The sequence below is a fragment of the Protopterus annectens genome, chromosome 7.part1 (genome assembly GCF_019279795.1).
Source record: "Protopterus annectens isolate FY-2018-M chromosome 7.part1, PAN1.0, whole genome shotgun sequence".
Lineage (NCBI taxonomy): Eukaryota > Metazoa > Chordata > Ceratodontiformes > Protopteridae > Protopterus > Protopterus annectens.
Genome location: NC_056740.1, coordinates 159,119,844 through 159,138,045, shown reverse-complemented (window position 1 = coordinate 159,138,045; position 18,202 = coordinate 159,119,844). Strand labels below are relative to the sequence as shown.

General features: G+C 38.1%; 1 protein-coding gene across 1 annotated transcript in view; it reads right to left on the bottom strand.

Moving 5' to 3' along the window:
* The window catches only part of CCDC174 (coiled-coil domain containing 174), a 1,254,027-nt gene extending 1,239,263 nt beyond the window's left edge, over nucleotides 1–14,764 (bottom strand). Inside the window, exon 1 of the mRNA XM_044078610.1 lies at nucleotides 14,615–14,764. Within this exon, the coding sequence (XP_043934545.1) occupies nucleotides 14,615–14,656 (42 nt within the window). The 5' untranslated portion in view covers nucleotides 14,657–14,764. The remainder of the gene's footprint in view (nucleotides 1–14,614) is intronic.
* Nucleotides 14,765–18,202: the final 3,438 nt, after the last annotated feature.

Sequence of the window (18,202 nt, the reverse complement as noted above, 5' to 3'; positions counted from 1 at the left end):
CACTCCCTAACATTCTTCTCTGGTCCATTGGGCTTACCTCTCTACTGTTATCTTATGGCCTAACCTGCTATGAATCCCTAACCTTTGCTAAAATTCAACATCCCCTAAGACAAACAAGCCCACTTTCTCCTATAGCCTCTCTAACACACAGTAACATAAGATGCTCTTCATCCTACCTCCTACCACAGTTTCATAGAATAATCCATATTAAATATCACCAAATAAGAAAAGGAGACTCTTTTCTATGTAAACTTGTCAAACTATCATTTAACCCTCAAAATGGTATACTTCTACATGGTGACATCCATCCTAACCCTGGTCCTAACATTACCACCCTTAATACTTCTTCAGCCAATACTACCACTCCCCTCACCCTCTCAAAAAGCCCAAACTCTCTACTTACAGGTCACCTCAATATAAACAGTGTAAATAATAAAATTACTCAGCTTCACGCCCTATTAGACACCTATTCTTCTGACATCTTATGCCTTACTGAAACTTGGCTTAAACCCACAACTAAAGACAATGACATTGTCCCTCAAGATTATAACATTCTCTGACTTGACAGTCTAAATAAAAAGGGTGGTGGGGTAGCAATACTGTTCAAATCTAAATTGAAGGTCACCTCACTAGATATACATCCACCGCCACCTAATAACGCTGAAATTCTAACCTCTAAACTCCAAATTAATACAAATAAATCCATATATATTATTTGCTCGTATATTCCCCCAGGTAATAACATCAGTACTCTTGAACATATCCTTAGCTGGCTCTCCATGTCCCTACCACAAGAAACCATACTTCTTGTTGATTTTAATATTGACTGGAATGGCTGTACCTCTGCAAACCCAACTACTCATATAAACCTTTTTGGCTTCCATCAAACCATTACCTTCCCTACCAGAACCCACAAACCTAGCAAGAAACAAACCACCTTAGATTGGATACTAGTTAATAGTAACCCCATTGCTTATAAAACAGGTATACTCCCCGACGACATAAGAGACCATTCTCTTACTTTCATTTCTAGGCAAAAGACCCACAGTCCCAATCAAATATATTTAGAACTACCAGAAACAAGAAAATTCTCAACCCAGTTAACTTCCAAGATGAGCTTAAAGCTTGCAATTGGTCTCCTCTAAAATATGTACCTCTTGATGAAGCAGTTTCATTCTTTAACAAAACATTTTTGCAAATCCTAGATCACCATGATCCCGCTTGCACTGTTAGAATTAAGAACAAACTGGCTCCCTGGCTTTCCAAGGACACAAGGCATAACGTTTGACTAAGAAATAAACTCTGGTCCAAATGGAGAAAAACTAAAAACCCAATTGACCACCTAAACTTTTGACAACTTCGTAATACCACAAAAATATCTATACTCCTTGACAAAAAAAACTACTACCTCAGATTCCAACAGACCCAACAGCAAAACCCACAAATGTTCTGGTCAGGAATCAATAAACTACTCCACCTAGGACAGTCCAAAACACCTACCCCCTCTAATTTAACTCAAAATTCTCCCAACCAAATTGCTGACATCTTTAACAAATACCTTACCACCTGTTACCACCTCCAAATTACCCTCACTATCCAACTTGCCCCAGACATTTCACCTCCAGCCTGTTCAGACATCTCTCATACACTCCCCGCTTCTTAAACTTAAACCATGTACACCATCAGCTGACCCCTCCCAGCTGAATACCTGCAAATGGCAGCTGGTGTACTTGCCTACCCTATTTCTATCTTAATAAACAGAACCATTTCTGAATCCTACATCCCATAAATCTGGAAAGTCTCACATCATATCCCTTTGCATAAGGAAGGAAACTCAAATGAACTTTCAAACTTCCGCCCCATAGCCCTTCTCTCTCCCTAAGCAAAAATTATGGAGAGATGTATCCACCGTCAACTACTGCATCATCTCCTCCAAAATAACCTACTAGTGGACTGCCTACATGGCTTCAGACCATTCCACAGTACTACAACTGCTCTCCTATCCTTTACAGACTGCATTAATAAAAATAGGAATACTAACCAGCTGTCTTCTGCTCTCTTCATAGACCTCTCAAAGGCCTTTGATATGGTTAACCACCAACTATTGACAGGTATACTTAATCACTTTCATTTGATTCTCACGTAGTACAATGGTTCCAATCCCACCTGGAAAACAGAAAACAAGCAGTCCTGCGGGACAACAACCTATCCTCTCAGCTTCCAATCACCCTTGGAGTCCCACAAGGATCAATTCTAGGACCACTCCTTTTCACTATTTTCATTAATGATCTGAAATCTCCCTTCCCCAATACCTGCATACAATATGCAGATGATTCAACACTAATCGGTGCTGCATCCTCTCCAGCAGAACTCCAAACCAGTACACAAAAAGTCTTTACCTCAGTAGAAAACTGGTTCCATCAACGATGTCTCCTCCTTAACCCCAAAAAAAACTAAATTATTACTGTTTTCTCCCATACAGAAGTCCCCCCCCCATCACTTTCATAGTTACATCAAATAATGGCACAGAAATTGCTCCTGACACCACCACCAAACTCCTGGGTGTAAAAATAGATAACAATCTCAACTTTGACACACACATTAATTCAACTATTAAATCAGTTAATAGAAAACTTGGATTCCTTTACAGAATAAAGCCCTTTCTCACAGCCACAGTTAAGATTTCTATTGCCCAAACCCACCATTTCCACCCTTCTCTATGCCACCCCTATCTATACTAACCTATCCAAAAGCAATCTGAATAAACTAGCAACCTCCTACAACATAGCCACATTTGCCACCGGTGCCCCTTTTCGAACCCACCATTGCCATAACCTTAAACTTCTAGGATGGCTGGAGGTTCAAAACCAACTACTTTTCCAGCAACTCATTTTTATCCACAAAATCTTACATCATCCTACAAATACTCCAATATTCTGTAATCTCTTCAATTCCTATAAAAATCTAGCAACCCTAAGATCCACTAAGAAGCTACAAGTAACTGTCTTTCGGCTTTTCCCAGTTAGGGGTCGCCACAGCGGAACTCCGGTCCGCTAATGATTGGCAGTAGATTTTTACGTGCTGGCTTGCCGGGCCTAATGCACAACCTTCAATGAAGGAACGCCCATTCACGCATGTCGACACACAGAAGACACTCTAACTGAGAATCGAACGTGCAACGTCTAACTGTGAGGCGACAATGCTACCGCAGTTCCCCACTAAGAAGCTACAAGTAGCCACCATAAAATCCAACAACAAATCCGGGGACTGCCTGTTCTCTAATGCTGTTGGCAATACTTGGAACAAACTTCCAATAGAAATAACATCCCTTACTTCCACAAACCTTTTCAAGAAACATTTGAAAATCTTCATGAAAAACCAATGGCTCTGCCCTTGCTCCAATCCAAACTGATACTATTCTCCCTTTGTCTTAATACTTCTCAACTAAAAACATTTTTCTGATAATTTTCTATCCTCTACGTTGTGTTGGAATTAATTCTTTTTTTACCTCCTTACTTGTGCTGTGTAAACTCATGTACATAAAATGTTCTGTATAATAACAATATGCCTTCCTATGTGTAACCTTATAACTGTTGCTAAAACATATGCTAATCAGCTTCTTACTTATGTAATTGTTTTTTTTCCCACTGTCTTTTATAGTGGACTCTAGGTATAATTGTTTAACATTTGTTTACTGGAAAAGTCTGACTGGGGCAGAGCCCATTTTCAGCAAAGGCCCAGTGGGGGAATGTTCCAGATGCATCTCTTTGGAATGTAGGAGGAAACTGGAACACGGAGGAAACCCATGCAAATGCACGGAGGACATGCAGATTCCACACTGAAGGCAGTCCAGCTGAGAATCAAACCAAAGAACCTTTTGCTGGGAGGCAACAATGCGTCACACTATCAATTCAGTTTCCATACAGCTTGGAAACATATACAGGCCACCTAAGTAAGTTAGCTTTCCTAAAATATCTGCATTTAACACATATAGTCTTTTTCTTAGGTATGTCTGAAACACTCTCCAACAATCTGTCAACTTATATATATATATATATATATACACATACACACACACACACATAAATAAAAATACACACACACACGTTTATTTAAAATTTCTCACCATTATGCTATTGCTATTTGTTTCCTTACAAACTTAATCCCTAGAGCATCACTTTCATATCTGATAAAATTTAACTCCTGCCAGTCTCACCAAATTTCCAAACCCCTTACTTTTTTACTTATTTAACTATAATCCTACTACATGCAAAAGTTCTGTTCTGAAAAGTACCTCTTTCATCCAATAGTTGTTCTTGGATACTAAAACCAAATTATCTGCATAGGTTGCCATTAACGGTAACGTTATCCCTTCCTTAACATCCCACCTGCCATCCTCTAACCTTCATATACATGTTTGTATAACTGCATTCATTACCATCACAGACAGCCACATGCTCAATGGACAACCCTGCTTTATCCTTTTTCCCGGTCTTGTTTCCTACCATCCACCTTCATGAATTGTCCTTACTATCTTTATTTTTATCCTACTTGTTGTTCTTTTCTCCATGTTCAATACTATCACATACCTTAGCTATATACTGTTCATTTTCCTTCTCCTTCCCCCCCCTTTCTACACACTTAACATCTTATTTTAACCATCATTAGCCTTTCATGGTCTCTTCCCTTTAGCCTCATACACATCTCCATCCACTTTTTCTTTCATGATCTCCATTATTCTTGTGCAGTTGGTCTCCAGTTTTTTTATTTATTCCCTTTTCCCCTCTTCCACATACATTTTATAAACCCCCTTACAATTCTCTTCATCTTTTATACTTTCTCCCATCCATTCATTCAATATTTCTCAAAACACATTTTTCATTATCTGACACTTCTTTATAAAAAAAAGAACTCCACTCTAATCCAAATGGACCTAGTATGTATTCTGCTTTACCTTCCATTACAGCATCCTATAACTCTTCCCTCTTGTTTCCCCATTTCTTCCACTATCTCCTTTTTCATCTTCTTTACTTTCCATAAACCCCGTTATATTCTCTCCCATAAATATTTGGAACACACTTTTCAACTATATCCATAATTTGCTGTTTATATTTAAACTGTTCTTTTCCATCCTTCATTACATTAATTTCTCTCTCATACCTCAATTACTTACCTAAAAATGGGGAAACACTTTTTCTCCCTTTCAAGTAATACTCTGTCTACATATCATTCTGTTTTTTCTTTATTACATTTATATAATTTCTTTTCTTCAAGACTTCCCCCGCCCCTTTCTAGTATTCTTTCATAAATTTCTTTTTGCTTATATGTCATTGGTCTCCTCCTAATTTTATATGTATAAATACATACATACACACTCCCACACACATATAAAGATACACACTCATATTTTTTAATTTTCTTTATACAACATACATCACTTTTCAAAATGTCATGAAATGGCTTCAATGTCCTATGGTCTTCCCAGATTTGCCCTCTATTTTAACACAGTTTGTTCATGTAATTTTTCATGTCAATCGTCACGTTCCTTCTTTCAATACATTGTCATTCTCACTTATTATTGTCCATACAGCCCTATGATCTGAAAACTTTGCTTCTGTAAATCTATGTCTTACCATTTTCATTTAATGTGTAAACAATATACAAACCCTCTTATAAGTATATTCTCTTTCTTTTGCTATTCTTAATTCTACGATTTTTACAATCTCTCTCTAAATGTTTACATCTTGTGCATTTTTTCTTTCTCCTTTCTTAAATTACAGTTAGTTTCCCATCACTATAATGCATCTATTGCATACTTTTAAATTTACTCAAACATTTTTCTTTCATTTACTTTGTAAACATATGCACAACTACTATTCTAAATCCTTCTGCCTCTTTCTTACATCACACACTAAAACTCTCCCTGCCACCACCACTACATCTAATATTTTAATATCTTTACTTTTCAGTAATACTGCAACACCTGAACATCTACCACTCCTTGTAGTCACACCACTTTTCTTTTCACATCATCTCAAATTCCATCCTTTTCCTTGTATGTGTACATCTTATATCAACTAAACAAATTATCTCTGCATCTTTTTACATCAAACACCATCATTCTTAACATCACTTTTCATGCTATTCACATTCAGTGATGCGATACTTACATTAACCTTTTCACACCTTTGATTTTTTTCACTTCATATTTCAGCCTCCTTTTTCTCTTCACCCTACACCCAAAAGAACATGCCACCTTTTTTCTGACTCCGAACTCACATCTCCCCTTCTTCACCCCAAACCTGTATTCCATCTTTTTGTGCATTTTTTTTTCATTTGTTAGTTTCTGGACTTCATTGAGTACATCTTTTTTTATAGTTTTACCAAGTAATTCTTCATCCCCCACTCTCACCCTTTCATCATACTCTGTCACCCTTTCTTCTGTAAAAACTTATTCTTCCCACTCATTTTTGTCACTTTGTGTTTATTCATTAGTTAGTGAACAGTCCATCAAAAATACTCCTCATTTCACAACTTCTTACAATATGGCTTATAGTTTTTTTTTTTCTGGAATGCCCAAACTCCTCAAACTACCCACACCTTCTTTTTGAACAATCATGGATTAAATGCGATTCATTACGACATGGAAAAAACATGTTTTTGGCTATCCCAGTACCTAGTAGTCTTTTTTTACCTGGTATTACTATCACCTCAGTCATATGCTTAAATGTATTATTTTCTCTTTTTAAAGTTACATCAGCTTCACAGCCACAGTCCACACTTTTCTGTCATCCACAGCTTTTTTTTAATATCATGCACATCCTGACATAGGCCTAGAAAAAAAACTAATTTAATTCATTTCCCTCTAAGTTACTCCAAGTTGTAACATTATTCTTTTAACTCTGCATTTACATTTTAATAAACATGTTTCTCAAATAAAAAGTTATTTCACACAAAGATTCAGTTATATATGGTCTATATTACATATTCGAACGCTTAAAAGTTCGAATCGCTAAAGGTCGACTTTTAATGATCGAACAAATAAATGTTCTAATATAAATAAAAATTAAAAAATTAAAAAAAAAACTAAAGGGTATAACTAGGAGGCAAACCCCCCTGCACCCCCGCTACTTAAATATACCAACTCCAAGATCGTGCTATAGTGTAGGGAATGTGAAATTTTCCATTTCCTCACTGTAGTGCACTGAAGTGCAATCTCAGAGTTGGTATATTTAAGTAGTGGGGGATGTGGGGAGAGCAGCCCCCCATGTGGGGGGGATGCAGGGGGAGCTTGCCCCCCTGCTTAAACCTTTTCCTTTTTCTTTTTAATATTATTTTTTTACATATTCAAACTTTTGAATGTTCGATCACTAAAGGTTGACCTTTAGCGATTCAAACATTTAAGTATTCGAATATGTAACACCTTTTCATAAATCTTTTGCATGCATGCCTCTGGCCTACCTTACTCATATTCTCAAACTTTCATTGTTTGTTTTTCTTATCCATTATACCCATAATATTGTTTTCCTCTGTAATATTGTAAATTTGTCTCTATTCGTATATATTTGTATGTCTGTTTGGGGCTTTTCCCCTCGGGTCTCCACTGAAAAAGGGTAATTCTTACCCAGCTGGACCAACCCGGTTAACAAATGCAAATAAATAAATAAATATATATATATATATATACATACATGCACACACACACACACGCACACACACACACACACACACACGTGTCATAATATCAGATAAAATGAATCATAAGGGCATAACAACAGTGTGTAAAACACAGTACCTGTTTATTTGCTGTTCATACTTTGATTCCACCCTCATCACAGGCCTTTTCCTCCAGCTATCAACAGCTCCAGTCTGTCTCCTCTGCAACTGCACATCCCTTTCTTTCTGTAGTCTTTCACTGGAAACAACTACTGCAGCTGCACAAGTTTTTACTCTGGAAACAATGTTGTCAGTACGTTTACCACTCTCTTCTCCATCTTTCTGCTGCACAACATACAGCATACCTTTAAAGCCAGTTATTCAACTGGCCAGACATGCCCCCTCTGCATCTATAGTATAGTTTACAGCATCCTTATGTCTTTCAGTTACCTCCTCACTGCCAAATATTCTGTTCTTTTCCACACTCCACTGTATGGTCTCAGATTCCTGTGGTTCTGCTTAATCAATTTTTTTTTTGTAAAACAGAGTCATCCAGACCCCAAGATGTTATGATATTCATCTCCAAAGCATATTCTTCCTTCTGAATTACAGTTTCCATTTTCTCATTTAGCTCATCTCCACTCACAGCCTCCATCTCGCATTCAGTGATCACCAACCGGTAACACCCCTCTGACACCAACTAGTAATCACCTCACAAAGAGTCCTCCAAAGAGGAGACGTTCACAAGTGCCCTGGTCAAATTTCCCCTAGTCAGTGTGAAAACAGGCCACCGATCTAGTGGGACTAGCCTGATCGACAATCAATGGTCTTATTATCACCACATACATTTAAATTAAAAACAATACTTAAATCATCTAAAATGCACTGAAAATATGGAAATCCAAGTTAAAATTTTAGGTCAGTGAGACTTCTAGCAACAGCTGCCTGCCCAGCAGGTACAAATGAAAAACCTTGGTTTAAAAACCAAAATGTTTCTGGATTCAAATTACAAATAGAATCAAAACAGTATGATAATGCCCTGCCTAGACCAAATGCCTTGGTCAAATGTTTCCTAGTAGTATAAAAACCACCTTGGGTAGCCTCTGAAAGAGGTCACTAGACTAGTGGGACTAACCCAGGCAACAAAGGATGAATAAAAATAAAATTAATAATCCATCTTCAAAGCACATTAGCAATAGTCAACATATCCTTAAACAATCCCCCTTCTCTGCACAGCCCGGACTCAAAAGGTTGGCACAAGCATTTGACAACTATTTTACTGATTTACAACCCCGAGTACCTCTCTGTACACTTGACGACTATTTTACTGATTTACAACCCCGAGTACCTCTCTGTAAACTTGACGACTATTTTACTGATTTACAACCCCGAGTACCTCTCTGTAAACTTGACGACTATTTTACTGATTTACAACCCCCGAGTACCTCTCTGTAAACTTGACGACTATTTTACTGATTTACAACCCCGAGTACCTCTCTGTAAACTTGACAACTATTTTACTGATTTACAACCCCGAGTACCTCTCTGTAAACTTGACAACTATTTTACTGATTTAGAATCTACAGTACCTCTCCACAAACTCATGCTTACCCTCAGTTCCACAAATTCCAGCCAAATCCCTCCCACAGTCATCAAAATGTCTACAAGCACTGCACTACGTTCTGTACAACAGCTAACCCATCTCATTCCAACTATTCCTACAAAGAAGTACTTCTAATCCACAACCATGCTCTTTTGCCTATTGATTACTTTATTAATTGCTACAGTGTATATATGACTGTTCAAATAGTTAACACAGTTTCACAAACTGACTAACTGAAAACAATGTTACATATGAACTAATTATTATACAAAAAGTACATCTTTGCTGGATAATTGATGAACTAGAAATGACTGGATACTGTGCAGTTTCCCAACCCTTATTAGTGTATTTCACATAACAATGTACAAGAATACTCACAAGTCATTAATGAGGTATGGGTAGGCTGCCAGTGTTAGTCTTCCAAAATGCAATTGACATGTCTGCTTCACCACCAATTCATTATTTTACTGTAGAAAATCAGTGTGAGATTTTTACAAGTAATATTACCATTTCTAATTTCTTTATGTAACCACGTCATTGTACTGTCACAGTAACAAAGTATTCTCAGCATACTACATTGCCAAATGCTTAAAGTTTCTACAAACCAATACATCCTGTATTTTTGTCAAGCCTACATTTCACTTAACCCATCTACGCCAGTATGACATGTTGTGCCTGATTACTCTGAAATATTTTTCCAGCTATATTACTTCTATATAATGAACTGTCTACATGCACGTTTTCTATGCCTGAAACTTTGTGGCTGGTATTCAGACATACACTACACAGCACAGCATTAATCAGCATAAGTAAAAGCCATGCAGACGATTCTTAAAAATACCATATGCATCTCTACTGTAGCTGTGAGCCTTCTCTTGCAGCAAACTCCTTGAATACTAGCACTGCTCATCTACGAATCCCATCCTGTGATATATTTACTACATATAATACAGACAGATATTACCTTCTCAGCAAGGGCTGTGATCTCCATTGTGTAAAGAATGGATTCCCAGCTGAATGTGAAGGAACCTGGACAGCTGTAGGCACTCTCAAAGCACAGATCACATTTCGCTCCCCAAAAAAAGCATAAACTGATTCCTGCAGATGAAGTAGTAGCAGTAGCTATAGCAGATGGAATAGATTAAACATCCTAGGAGACACTATCTCAGATGGAATAGATTAAATATCCTGGGATCTTATAAGTCAAAGTAGAAGGAACTGGGAAACTAGCCAGTGGATCACTGCACCGGTGGCAGTACTGCACAAATTGCTGACTGTGGTGTGGATGGAAGAGTTGAGTCATAGAACAAAACGCATGATCTGTCAGTCAGTGTCCTTGTTTTTACCTACAGTCATGGGCTTTGGGTACCAACGAAAAGAATGAGAGTACAGACAAAGGTTGCACTAATGGAGTTTTTCACAGTGTAGTTGGGCACATTCCCCATAACACGGCAAGATGCTTGGCAATCTAAAAGGACTTCAGAGTACATAAAGCCATAACTACTCCATGTTGAAAGGGGTCCATACAATTGATCTGGGTATCTTCTGAAGATATCCCCAAAGGAGGTGTAAAAGGCATAATCCACTAGAAGAAGGTCATACTCTGGACTTGCTGTAAGGACTATCTTTCTCAGCATGCTTGGGAACCCCTGCAGGTCCCACAGGATGGGACTACAGAAGTTTACTACATGTTACACAACCAGCTGAATTGTTTGTACTTGGCCATTCCATGAGAAATGACAATACCAAGTGTGACTTTACATGTCAAAAAATAACCAGCTTATGAGCCTGCTGTCACTCTTCAGGAGTTCTGAAAATGCTTAGTATTGTTTTCATTTGTTATCCTGAGGAATGGTTGCAGAAAAGAGGAAAATCCCAGGATGCAAAAAAACTCCCTCACCAGCCTCAGTAAGAAGCTGAGATCCCTCATAAAATCCTCAAAAGCTAGTTATGAAAATAAAATTACCAAAGATTCCAAAGACAACCACAAGGCATTCTATAGTTATGTCAAGAATCTAAATGGCAATGCTCAGATCTGCTCTAAGCTACAACAGAATGGCATTAAATGTACTGATCCCAAGGATATTGCCAATATCCTGGCAGATCGATTTAGTGCCAACTTCACCCCCCTCTCACCCCCTAAAGGGACCATCTCAATACCAAAAGATTGCCAAATTCCGATAATCACGGCCACACAGGTAGAAACCGCACTCTCCAAAGCTAAGAATACAGCATTCATGGGACCAGATGACAGCCCAGGCTGTGTACTACATGAACTACAAAATGAAGTGGCACCTCAACTAAGTGTCATGTTTAATCATAGCCTCACCTCAGAATTCGTGCCCACTGAGTGGCGCACAGCTACAGTTATCCCACTCCACAAGGGAGGATCCGCCCTGAATCCCGGGAACTACCGTCCCATCAGTCTGACAAGCCTGATCTGCAAGGCACGGAACGCATTATCATGGAACTTATAAACAAAGACATTGGCAACCTTCACACACTGGACCCCACGCAGTTTGGGTTTGTGAAGGGCCGATCTTGTCTCCTGAATCTGACTGACTTCTTTGAATCAGTCTCCAGAGCTGTGGACGAGGGTAAGGCGGTCCACACAGCCTATCTGGACCTCGCCAAGGCCTTCAATACCATCCCCCACTCTGGAATCATAGATAAACTTACTAAGCTGGGCATAAATCCCTATATCACTCAATGGGTTGCCAACTGGCTTACTGTCAGAACCCAGACTGTAAAAGTAGCCGACTCCAAATCCAGCTCCAGACAACTGACAAGTGGAGTACCTCAGGATTCAGTCCTGGGACCACTCTTGTTTGGCATCTACTTCTCTAAAGTACAGGCCATCACTAAGGGACTCTGGCTAACAAAGTTTGCAGATGACTGCAAAATGGGAGCCATTATTGAATCCCCAAATGATGTGGATATTTTACAAAAGGGCCTTACAGAAACAGATGCCTGGTGCCAGAACCATGGGCTCAAGCTTAATGCCAAGAAATGTATAGCTATCCCCTTTGGAAAAAAACATGTACCCATGAATTACCACATAGGTGGCAGGACACTAAACATCGAAAGTGTGATGAGAGACTTAGGGACACAGGTGGACAGTGGTCTCACATTCGATAACCACATCGCCACAATAGTCAGGAAATCCTTCTATGTGGCATACATCATCGCTAAGGGCTTTTCATCCAGAAAAAAGGAGGTCATTGTCCCACTGTACTCATCCCTTATTAGACCCATTATAAAGTATAATGCCCCTTTTGGTATGTACCTCACAAGACATCTGCAACAGCTGGAAAGGCCACAGAAATACCTCACTAAAAGAATCACAGGCCTAAAGCAGATGCCATAAGCTGACCATCTAAAATAACTCCAGCTATACTCTGTGGCATATCATCTACTCAGAGGCGATCTCTGCTTAACATACAAGGCCATGTCAAACCCCGAGCTGTTGGACATGCTCCACTTAAAGAAATCAGGGATCTAAACCTTGTCATCACAATGAACAAAACATGCTGGAGGGATAGGTCCCTGACCCAGAGACTCCCCATACTCTGGAATAGACTGCCCATACATGTCAAGCACAGTGCCTCCTTGGCCCTCTTCAAAAGGAACCTTGATGATTGGATGGGAGATAGGAAATTCACCCCGGGGATCATGTCAGTCACCCTACTAGACAGGGGTCCAGAGAAGTAAATATTGTGGGAAGAAATATCCAGAGAATTGTTATGGCTAGGCTTGCATAGGCCCTAGAGCCGATAGCCTAGTACCAACCTATGGACTGATACTATTCCTAAGCCAGAACATGTTTAAAGTACTCCAGACCAGTACACTATTCATTCAGTCTCCTGTATGCCTAGAGGAAATGCAACACACCCAGCTCAGTCTCCTTCATACCTCTCAAGTATACCTCATTACAAGGAACGTACATCATTTGGGGTCTTAAAAAGCTCATGCTCCTTGAAGTTCCACATTGAAAGGGTCACACATTCAGTGTTAGGAATTTTTTAAATGATATCCATGGTGAATAGAAATGATTCACATTAATTCATTTTAAGATATTTTTAATGAGAAAACCAGGCATATTTTTACCATCCTATGATCTTCCTAGTTGAAGATGTTGGTAAACCATTAGTATGTGTTTGGGTGGAGCAGTGGTGCAACGGTTAGCATTGTCGCCTCACAGCAAGAGGTTCTCCAGTTCAATTCTCAGCTGGGATGCCTTCTGTGCAGAGTCTGCATGTCCTCCCTGTGTTTGCGTGGGTTTCCTCCGGGTGCTCTGGTTTCCTCCCACATTCCAAAGACATGTGACTGGAGCCTTTCTTTCTGAGCCTCCAGTGAAAGTGGCCTCAGTCCCAGTCAGACTTTCCTGATAAACAAATATTAAATAAATAACTAATAAATTATGTCCATTTGTTCCACATTATGAGGGCTAGTGTTCCTCGCATGGAGATGGATGGTTGACAACAATGGTCCCTAACTGTGAGGAACTCCATTAATGCTTAATGAATTTGCTGCACATCCAAGGCAAATGGGATTAGAGCTACCCGTTTCAAAGACCTAAATATGGCCTGCGACTTGAATAGAATGTGCTGGAGGGACAGATTTGTCTCCCAGCAAATGACATATCTTTGGAATAGGCTGCCAATTCATGTGAAGAATAACTCTAGGGCATTGTTCAAAAGAAACCTGGATGAGTGGATGGGGCACGGTAAATTCTTTACGGGGATATCACCCACAATGCTCCTGGAAATAGATATTGACCAGAGTATCTATAGTATTACATTGGGATGAAACAGCTAGGATTGACATGACCTCTATATCGATAGCTTAGCAATCTCCCATAACCCTATTCCTCTTCCCACACTTCTGTTTGAGCACTGCTTGCACTGTCTGCTACTTTTTCTTGTTTGAATTATTTGTTTTCTGCTTTATCATTTGGTAGCAGTCATGCAGGGGATTCTTAAATGATGTCAAATTGCAACAAACTCTTTGAATACTAGCACTGCTCTATGAATCGCAGCTGTGGTATTTTCACTGCATTCAAGATATGCAGATGACATTACCAACTTTCCAACCCACTGGCGTATACCGAGATACTTTTTGTTTTGGTGCAATGTGAGGGGAGAGATCAGCAACCCCATTGGCATGCATGCTGTGATATGTGTTCACTGGTATCTCTGTTTCCCAAGTAAAGTACACACAAACACGAAATAAAACAGTACTATCTTTGCTTCATTTACAAAACAGTGATAATATTTTGCAAGAAAATGTGTGCAGACAACACAAAACTTCTAAAGACTACTACAGGAAACTGTAGACTATAAAGCACTGACATACCGAAGCTGCTGTTACGTCGAGAACTTTTTTCTTTTTCTCCATTCTAAATTTTGCGTTAATTTCAAAATATAACCCAAGAATTTTACTACATCGCCGCCATATTCATGAGGTCAAAGTATCACCGCAAACGTCATAAAAACGCCAAAGTATCGCATACTTTACACCGTGTTGGTAGAATCGCTGGAAAATGTAGTTTCATTTTCGTTTATTTATGTAGCCGTGGAGTAATTTGTAGGATAACTAAGTGTTTGGGAGTCTGTTACGATATTTTTTATATTGTTGTATATAGTCAGAATCCCGTGGGACCTAGTTATCTCGCTTCACTGTCTTGTTTTTGACAAATAGAAAATATTAGAAAAACTGCAATTTAACTGTTGCGTTTAATTTTTTTGATTTATTGTTTGATGTTTATCCCACCTTCTTTGTTATCTAAAAAAATAAGAAACAGTAATTGTTTGGTCAATGTTTAGTAGAATCTTATTTTGTACGCTTTTAGTGGTTGACGTGTAACTCCCAAATGCCCCTTTTCTGAAGTTTTGATTTTTTTTCTGTTTCCCTTAAAATATGTAATTTTGTTTATTTAATTAATGTTACGGATTGAAGTCAGCAACGATACGCTTTATAGTTTCAGATTACATGTTTTATAAAAACGTGTGCCAGTTCGTTCCTCCTATTCTATCAATGCCGCAAATCATCTATTACAAATATTTCAAAATTATCCTGATTACATCATGGGACGTTTATCACTGTTTCTGGATAAAGAGGGTTGAGAGCCGGGTGATAATGGAGAACACCGCAATGAGCGTAATGCACGTCTTTGAATACAAACGCGTACAGTGCGCTTTATCGCCCTTTTTCTGTATGTTATTTAGCATTAGGGAATAAATCTGTTGTGGATTTTGGATATTTAACTGACAGTAAGCATATAATTTGTCAGGCTTCACAGATCCAGGAATCCAAAAGCTTTCCAGGAAAACCGGGGCGGGAATACATTTAAATCGTCAGATGAATATAATATTAGATAATCATCCCCTTTCCATGTGATCTCTCAAGTGTACCTCATTACGAGGAACGTTCCTCATTTGCAGACTTAAAACATTCATGTTCCTCGAAGTACCAGATTGAAAGAATCTGTCACACATTTAGTGTCATCATTTTTTTTAACTGATAGCCATCGTAAACAGAATGGAATTATACTAATTCATTAAAAGAACTATTACGTAATATATCAAATGTCCCTATCCCATGAGCTTCCTAAATAAAGTTGTTAGTAAGCTGTAATGGCGTGTTCCACATTTTGCCCATGTGTTCCAAGTTATGAAAGGTAGTGTTCCTCATTTTGGAAGGTTGAGAGCTATGCATGTAGTTACCAAAAAAAAAATAAAACGTTCACAGATTCATAATATAGATTTGGACGGTATGATAGCACCTACAGCAGGAAAAAGGTGTTAGATTGTCTGTTTTCATTATATTCCAGAAAATAAGATGCATTTCATTAGCTTTATTTCGCAGTCTATTTCACTTCATACTGGTTTCTTCACTGAAAATTTTTCTGTAGCAGCAGGCAGTAACTTAGGTTCACAAAAATATTCATTGATTGGTAGTTATTAGCAGGGCACTGAGTGTTCTTCTTTTTTCTGGTAACAACTGTGAAGATAATGGAGAACACCGAACTAAAATAGTGTCTTCATGATTTTAAATTTTATATCAGCAGTGTGAATGTGCACTACTCTGCTTCTGCCATAATACTTCAACTGCTATGCAAATACACTATTTCAGTCCAGTGTTCTCCATTATGGCCAAGAGACCCGTGTTCTAAGCCAACCTGTATGCGGAATTATGCAATGGTTTGAGTTATGTTGCTCAAACAAAAGACTGGATTGTACTACTAATCTGGGAGGCTAATGCTGCATAACCATTGAAATGAATCCTGGGCCAGTTAGACGTACCACCACCCCACCCCACCCAGTATCTATAGCTGGCCTTACTTATAAACCTTTCTGTTTACGGTAACCTGCCTAAAAATGAATATGCCACTATAATACAATGTCATGTTAAATCTTATGTAAATGAATCAAACTGCCCCCTCCACATAATTGGGCAAAACAGGAACTCTGGGCATTTGCTGCCATTACATACAACCTTCAAAACCAAATTTAAAGAAGTATCCCCATTTAATAGAAATGAAGAGCAGTACTGAGAAAAAAAATAAATTATGGTAGAACTATAACTATTCGTAATAAACAAATTATATGCTTTTATTTCCCTTAGAACTTAACCTCCATAAAGAAACAATGATTCTGCAAACACTTAAACCATCTCCAAAAGCCTTTATGTGTTTATGTAAGATTTTTATTAAGTGAACTTTTCTTTCCTAAATCCCTTTTCAGCAATTGCAGCAAGATTAAATTCAGTATGTAAGAAAAAGTCAGAGTGGCCAATCAACTAATCAGATTTTTGTAACCAAAGAAAAATAACACTGACATGCAGAGAACTTGCAAACTCCACACACACAGTAACTTAAAGACCGAAACCTGGATCCCACCTTCAAAGCCAGCATGGTGTCACTAAGTAGCTTTTTAAGAGTAATGTTCAATTAGACGTTTTTAGGTCATTTCACATTTTAAAAAGATACTGTTGTATTCCTGAATAGTACAGATTTTAGCCATCTGATCAGAAAAAGGAAGATGTGGTATGCAGTTGCTGTAATATACGGGTGCAGTTTTAAGACTTTTGTTAGCACATAATGTACATCATATGGTCTGGTATCCTATTTTTCTTGCAGTCTATAATAAATGTGGATAAAGCTGACCATATGCAATCTGTGTCTGTTTTTTTAGGCCATAGTGAATATCTGATGTTATACTGTGTCAAAAGTAATCAAGATGAGTAATTTTACTTTTGTCTGAGAAATGATGCAACTGAGTCATTTGTCTTAGAAATAAAAATTGTGAATCCATAATTCAGTTTATTGTGACTGAGAGCAGAGCCTCCAAGAAATCTGAAAATGATACTTACTGCATGTGACATTTCTACTGGAAGACGCCATGAAAGTCTACTCATTTGAGTATGGGGACAATACTGCTGCAAAGAGAAAGTTAATTTAAGCAAAGAAACAATGTATCATATATAAACCATTTATTTTTCACACGGCATAAGGTCCCACTGAGAATTTTGATGCATGTGCTACTTAACTAAAGAATTGAGCTAAAGATTTTGAATTTTGAAAATATACACGAGTTATCAATGTGAAACAGAAACGTGTAGTATTTCAGAAATAATCAGAGACAGATTACTAAACAGGATCTTATCACACATTATTAAACAAAGTGAATGATGTGTAGAGAGCAAGTAAGTCAATATGCCATATTTAAAAAAAGCTCACTGAATAATCAGATGTATGTAAAGTTGTGTGTGAGATAGAAAAGTTGTACGAGTTAAAGTAGAATAAAAATGAATGAGAAATTTGTCATTGATGAGTTTTGCACAAGAAACAGGTTTATTTGCACAGTATGAAGTGTGCTGTGAGTAATCAAAGTATCTAAAACCTTTGAGAACAGAAAACACTTTGCTAAAATGTGTAAAACA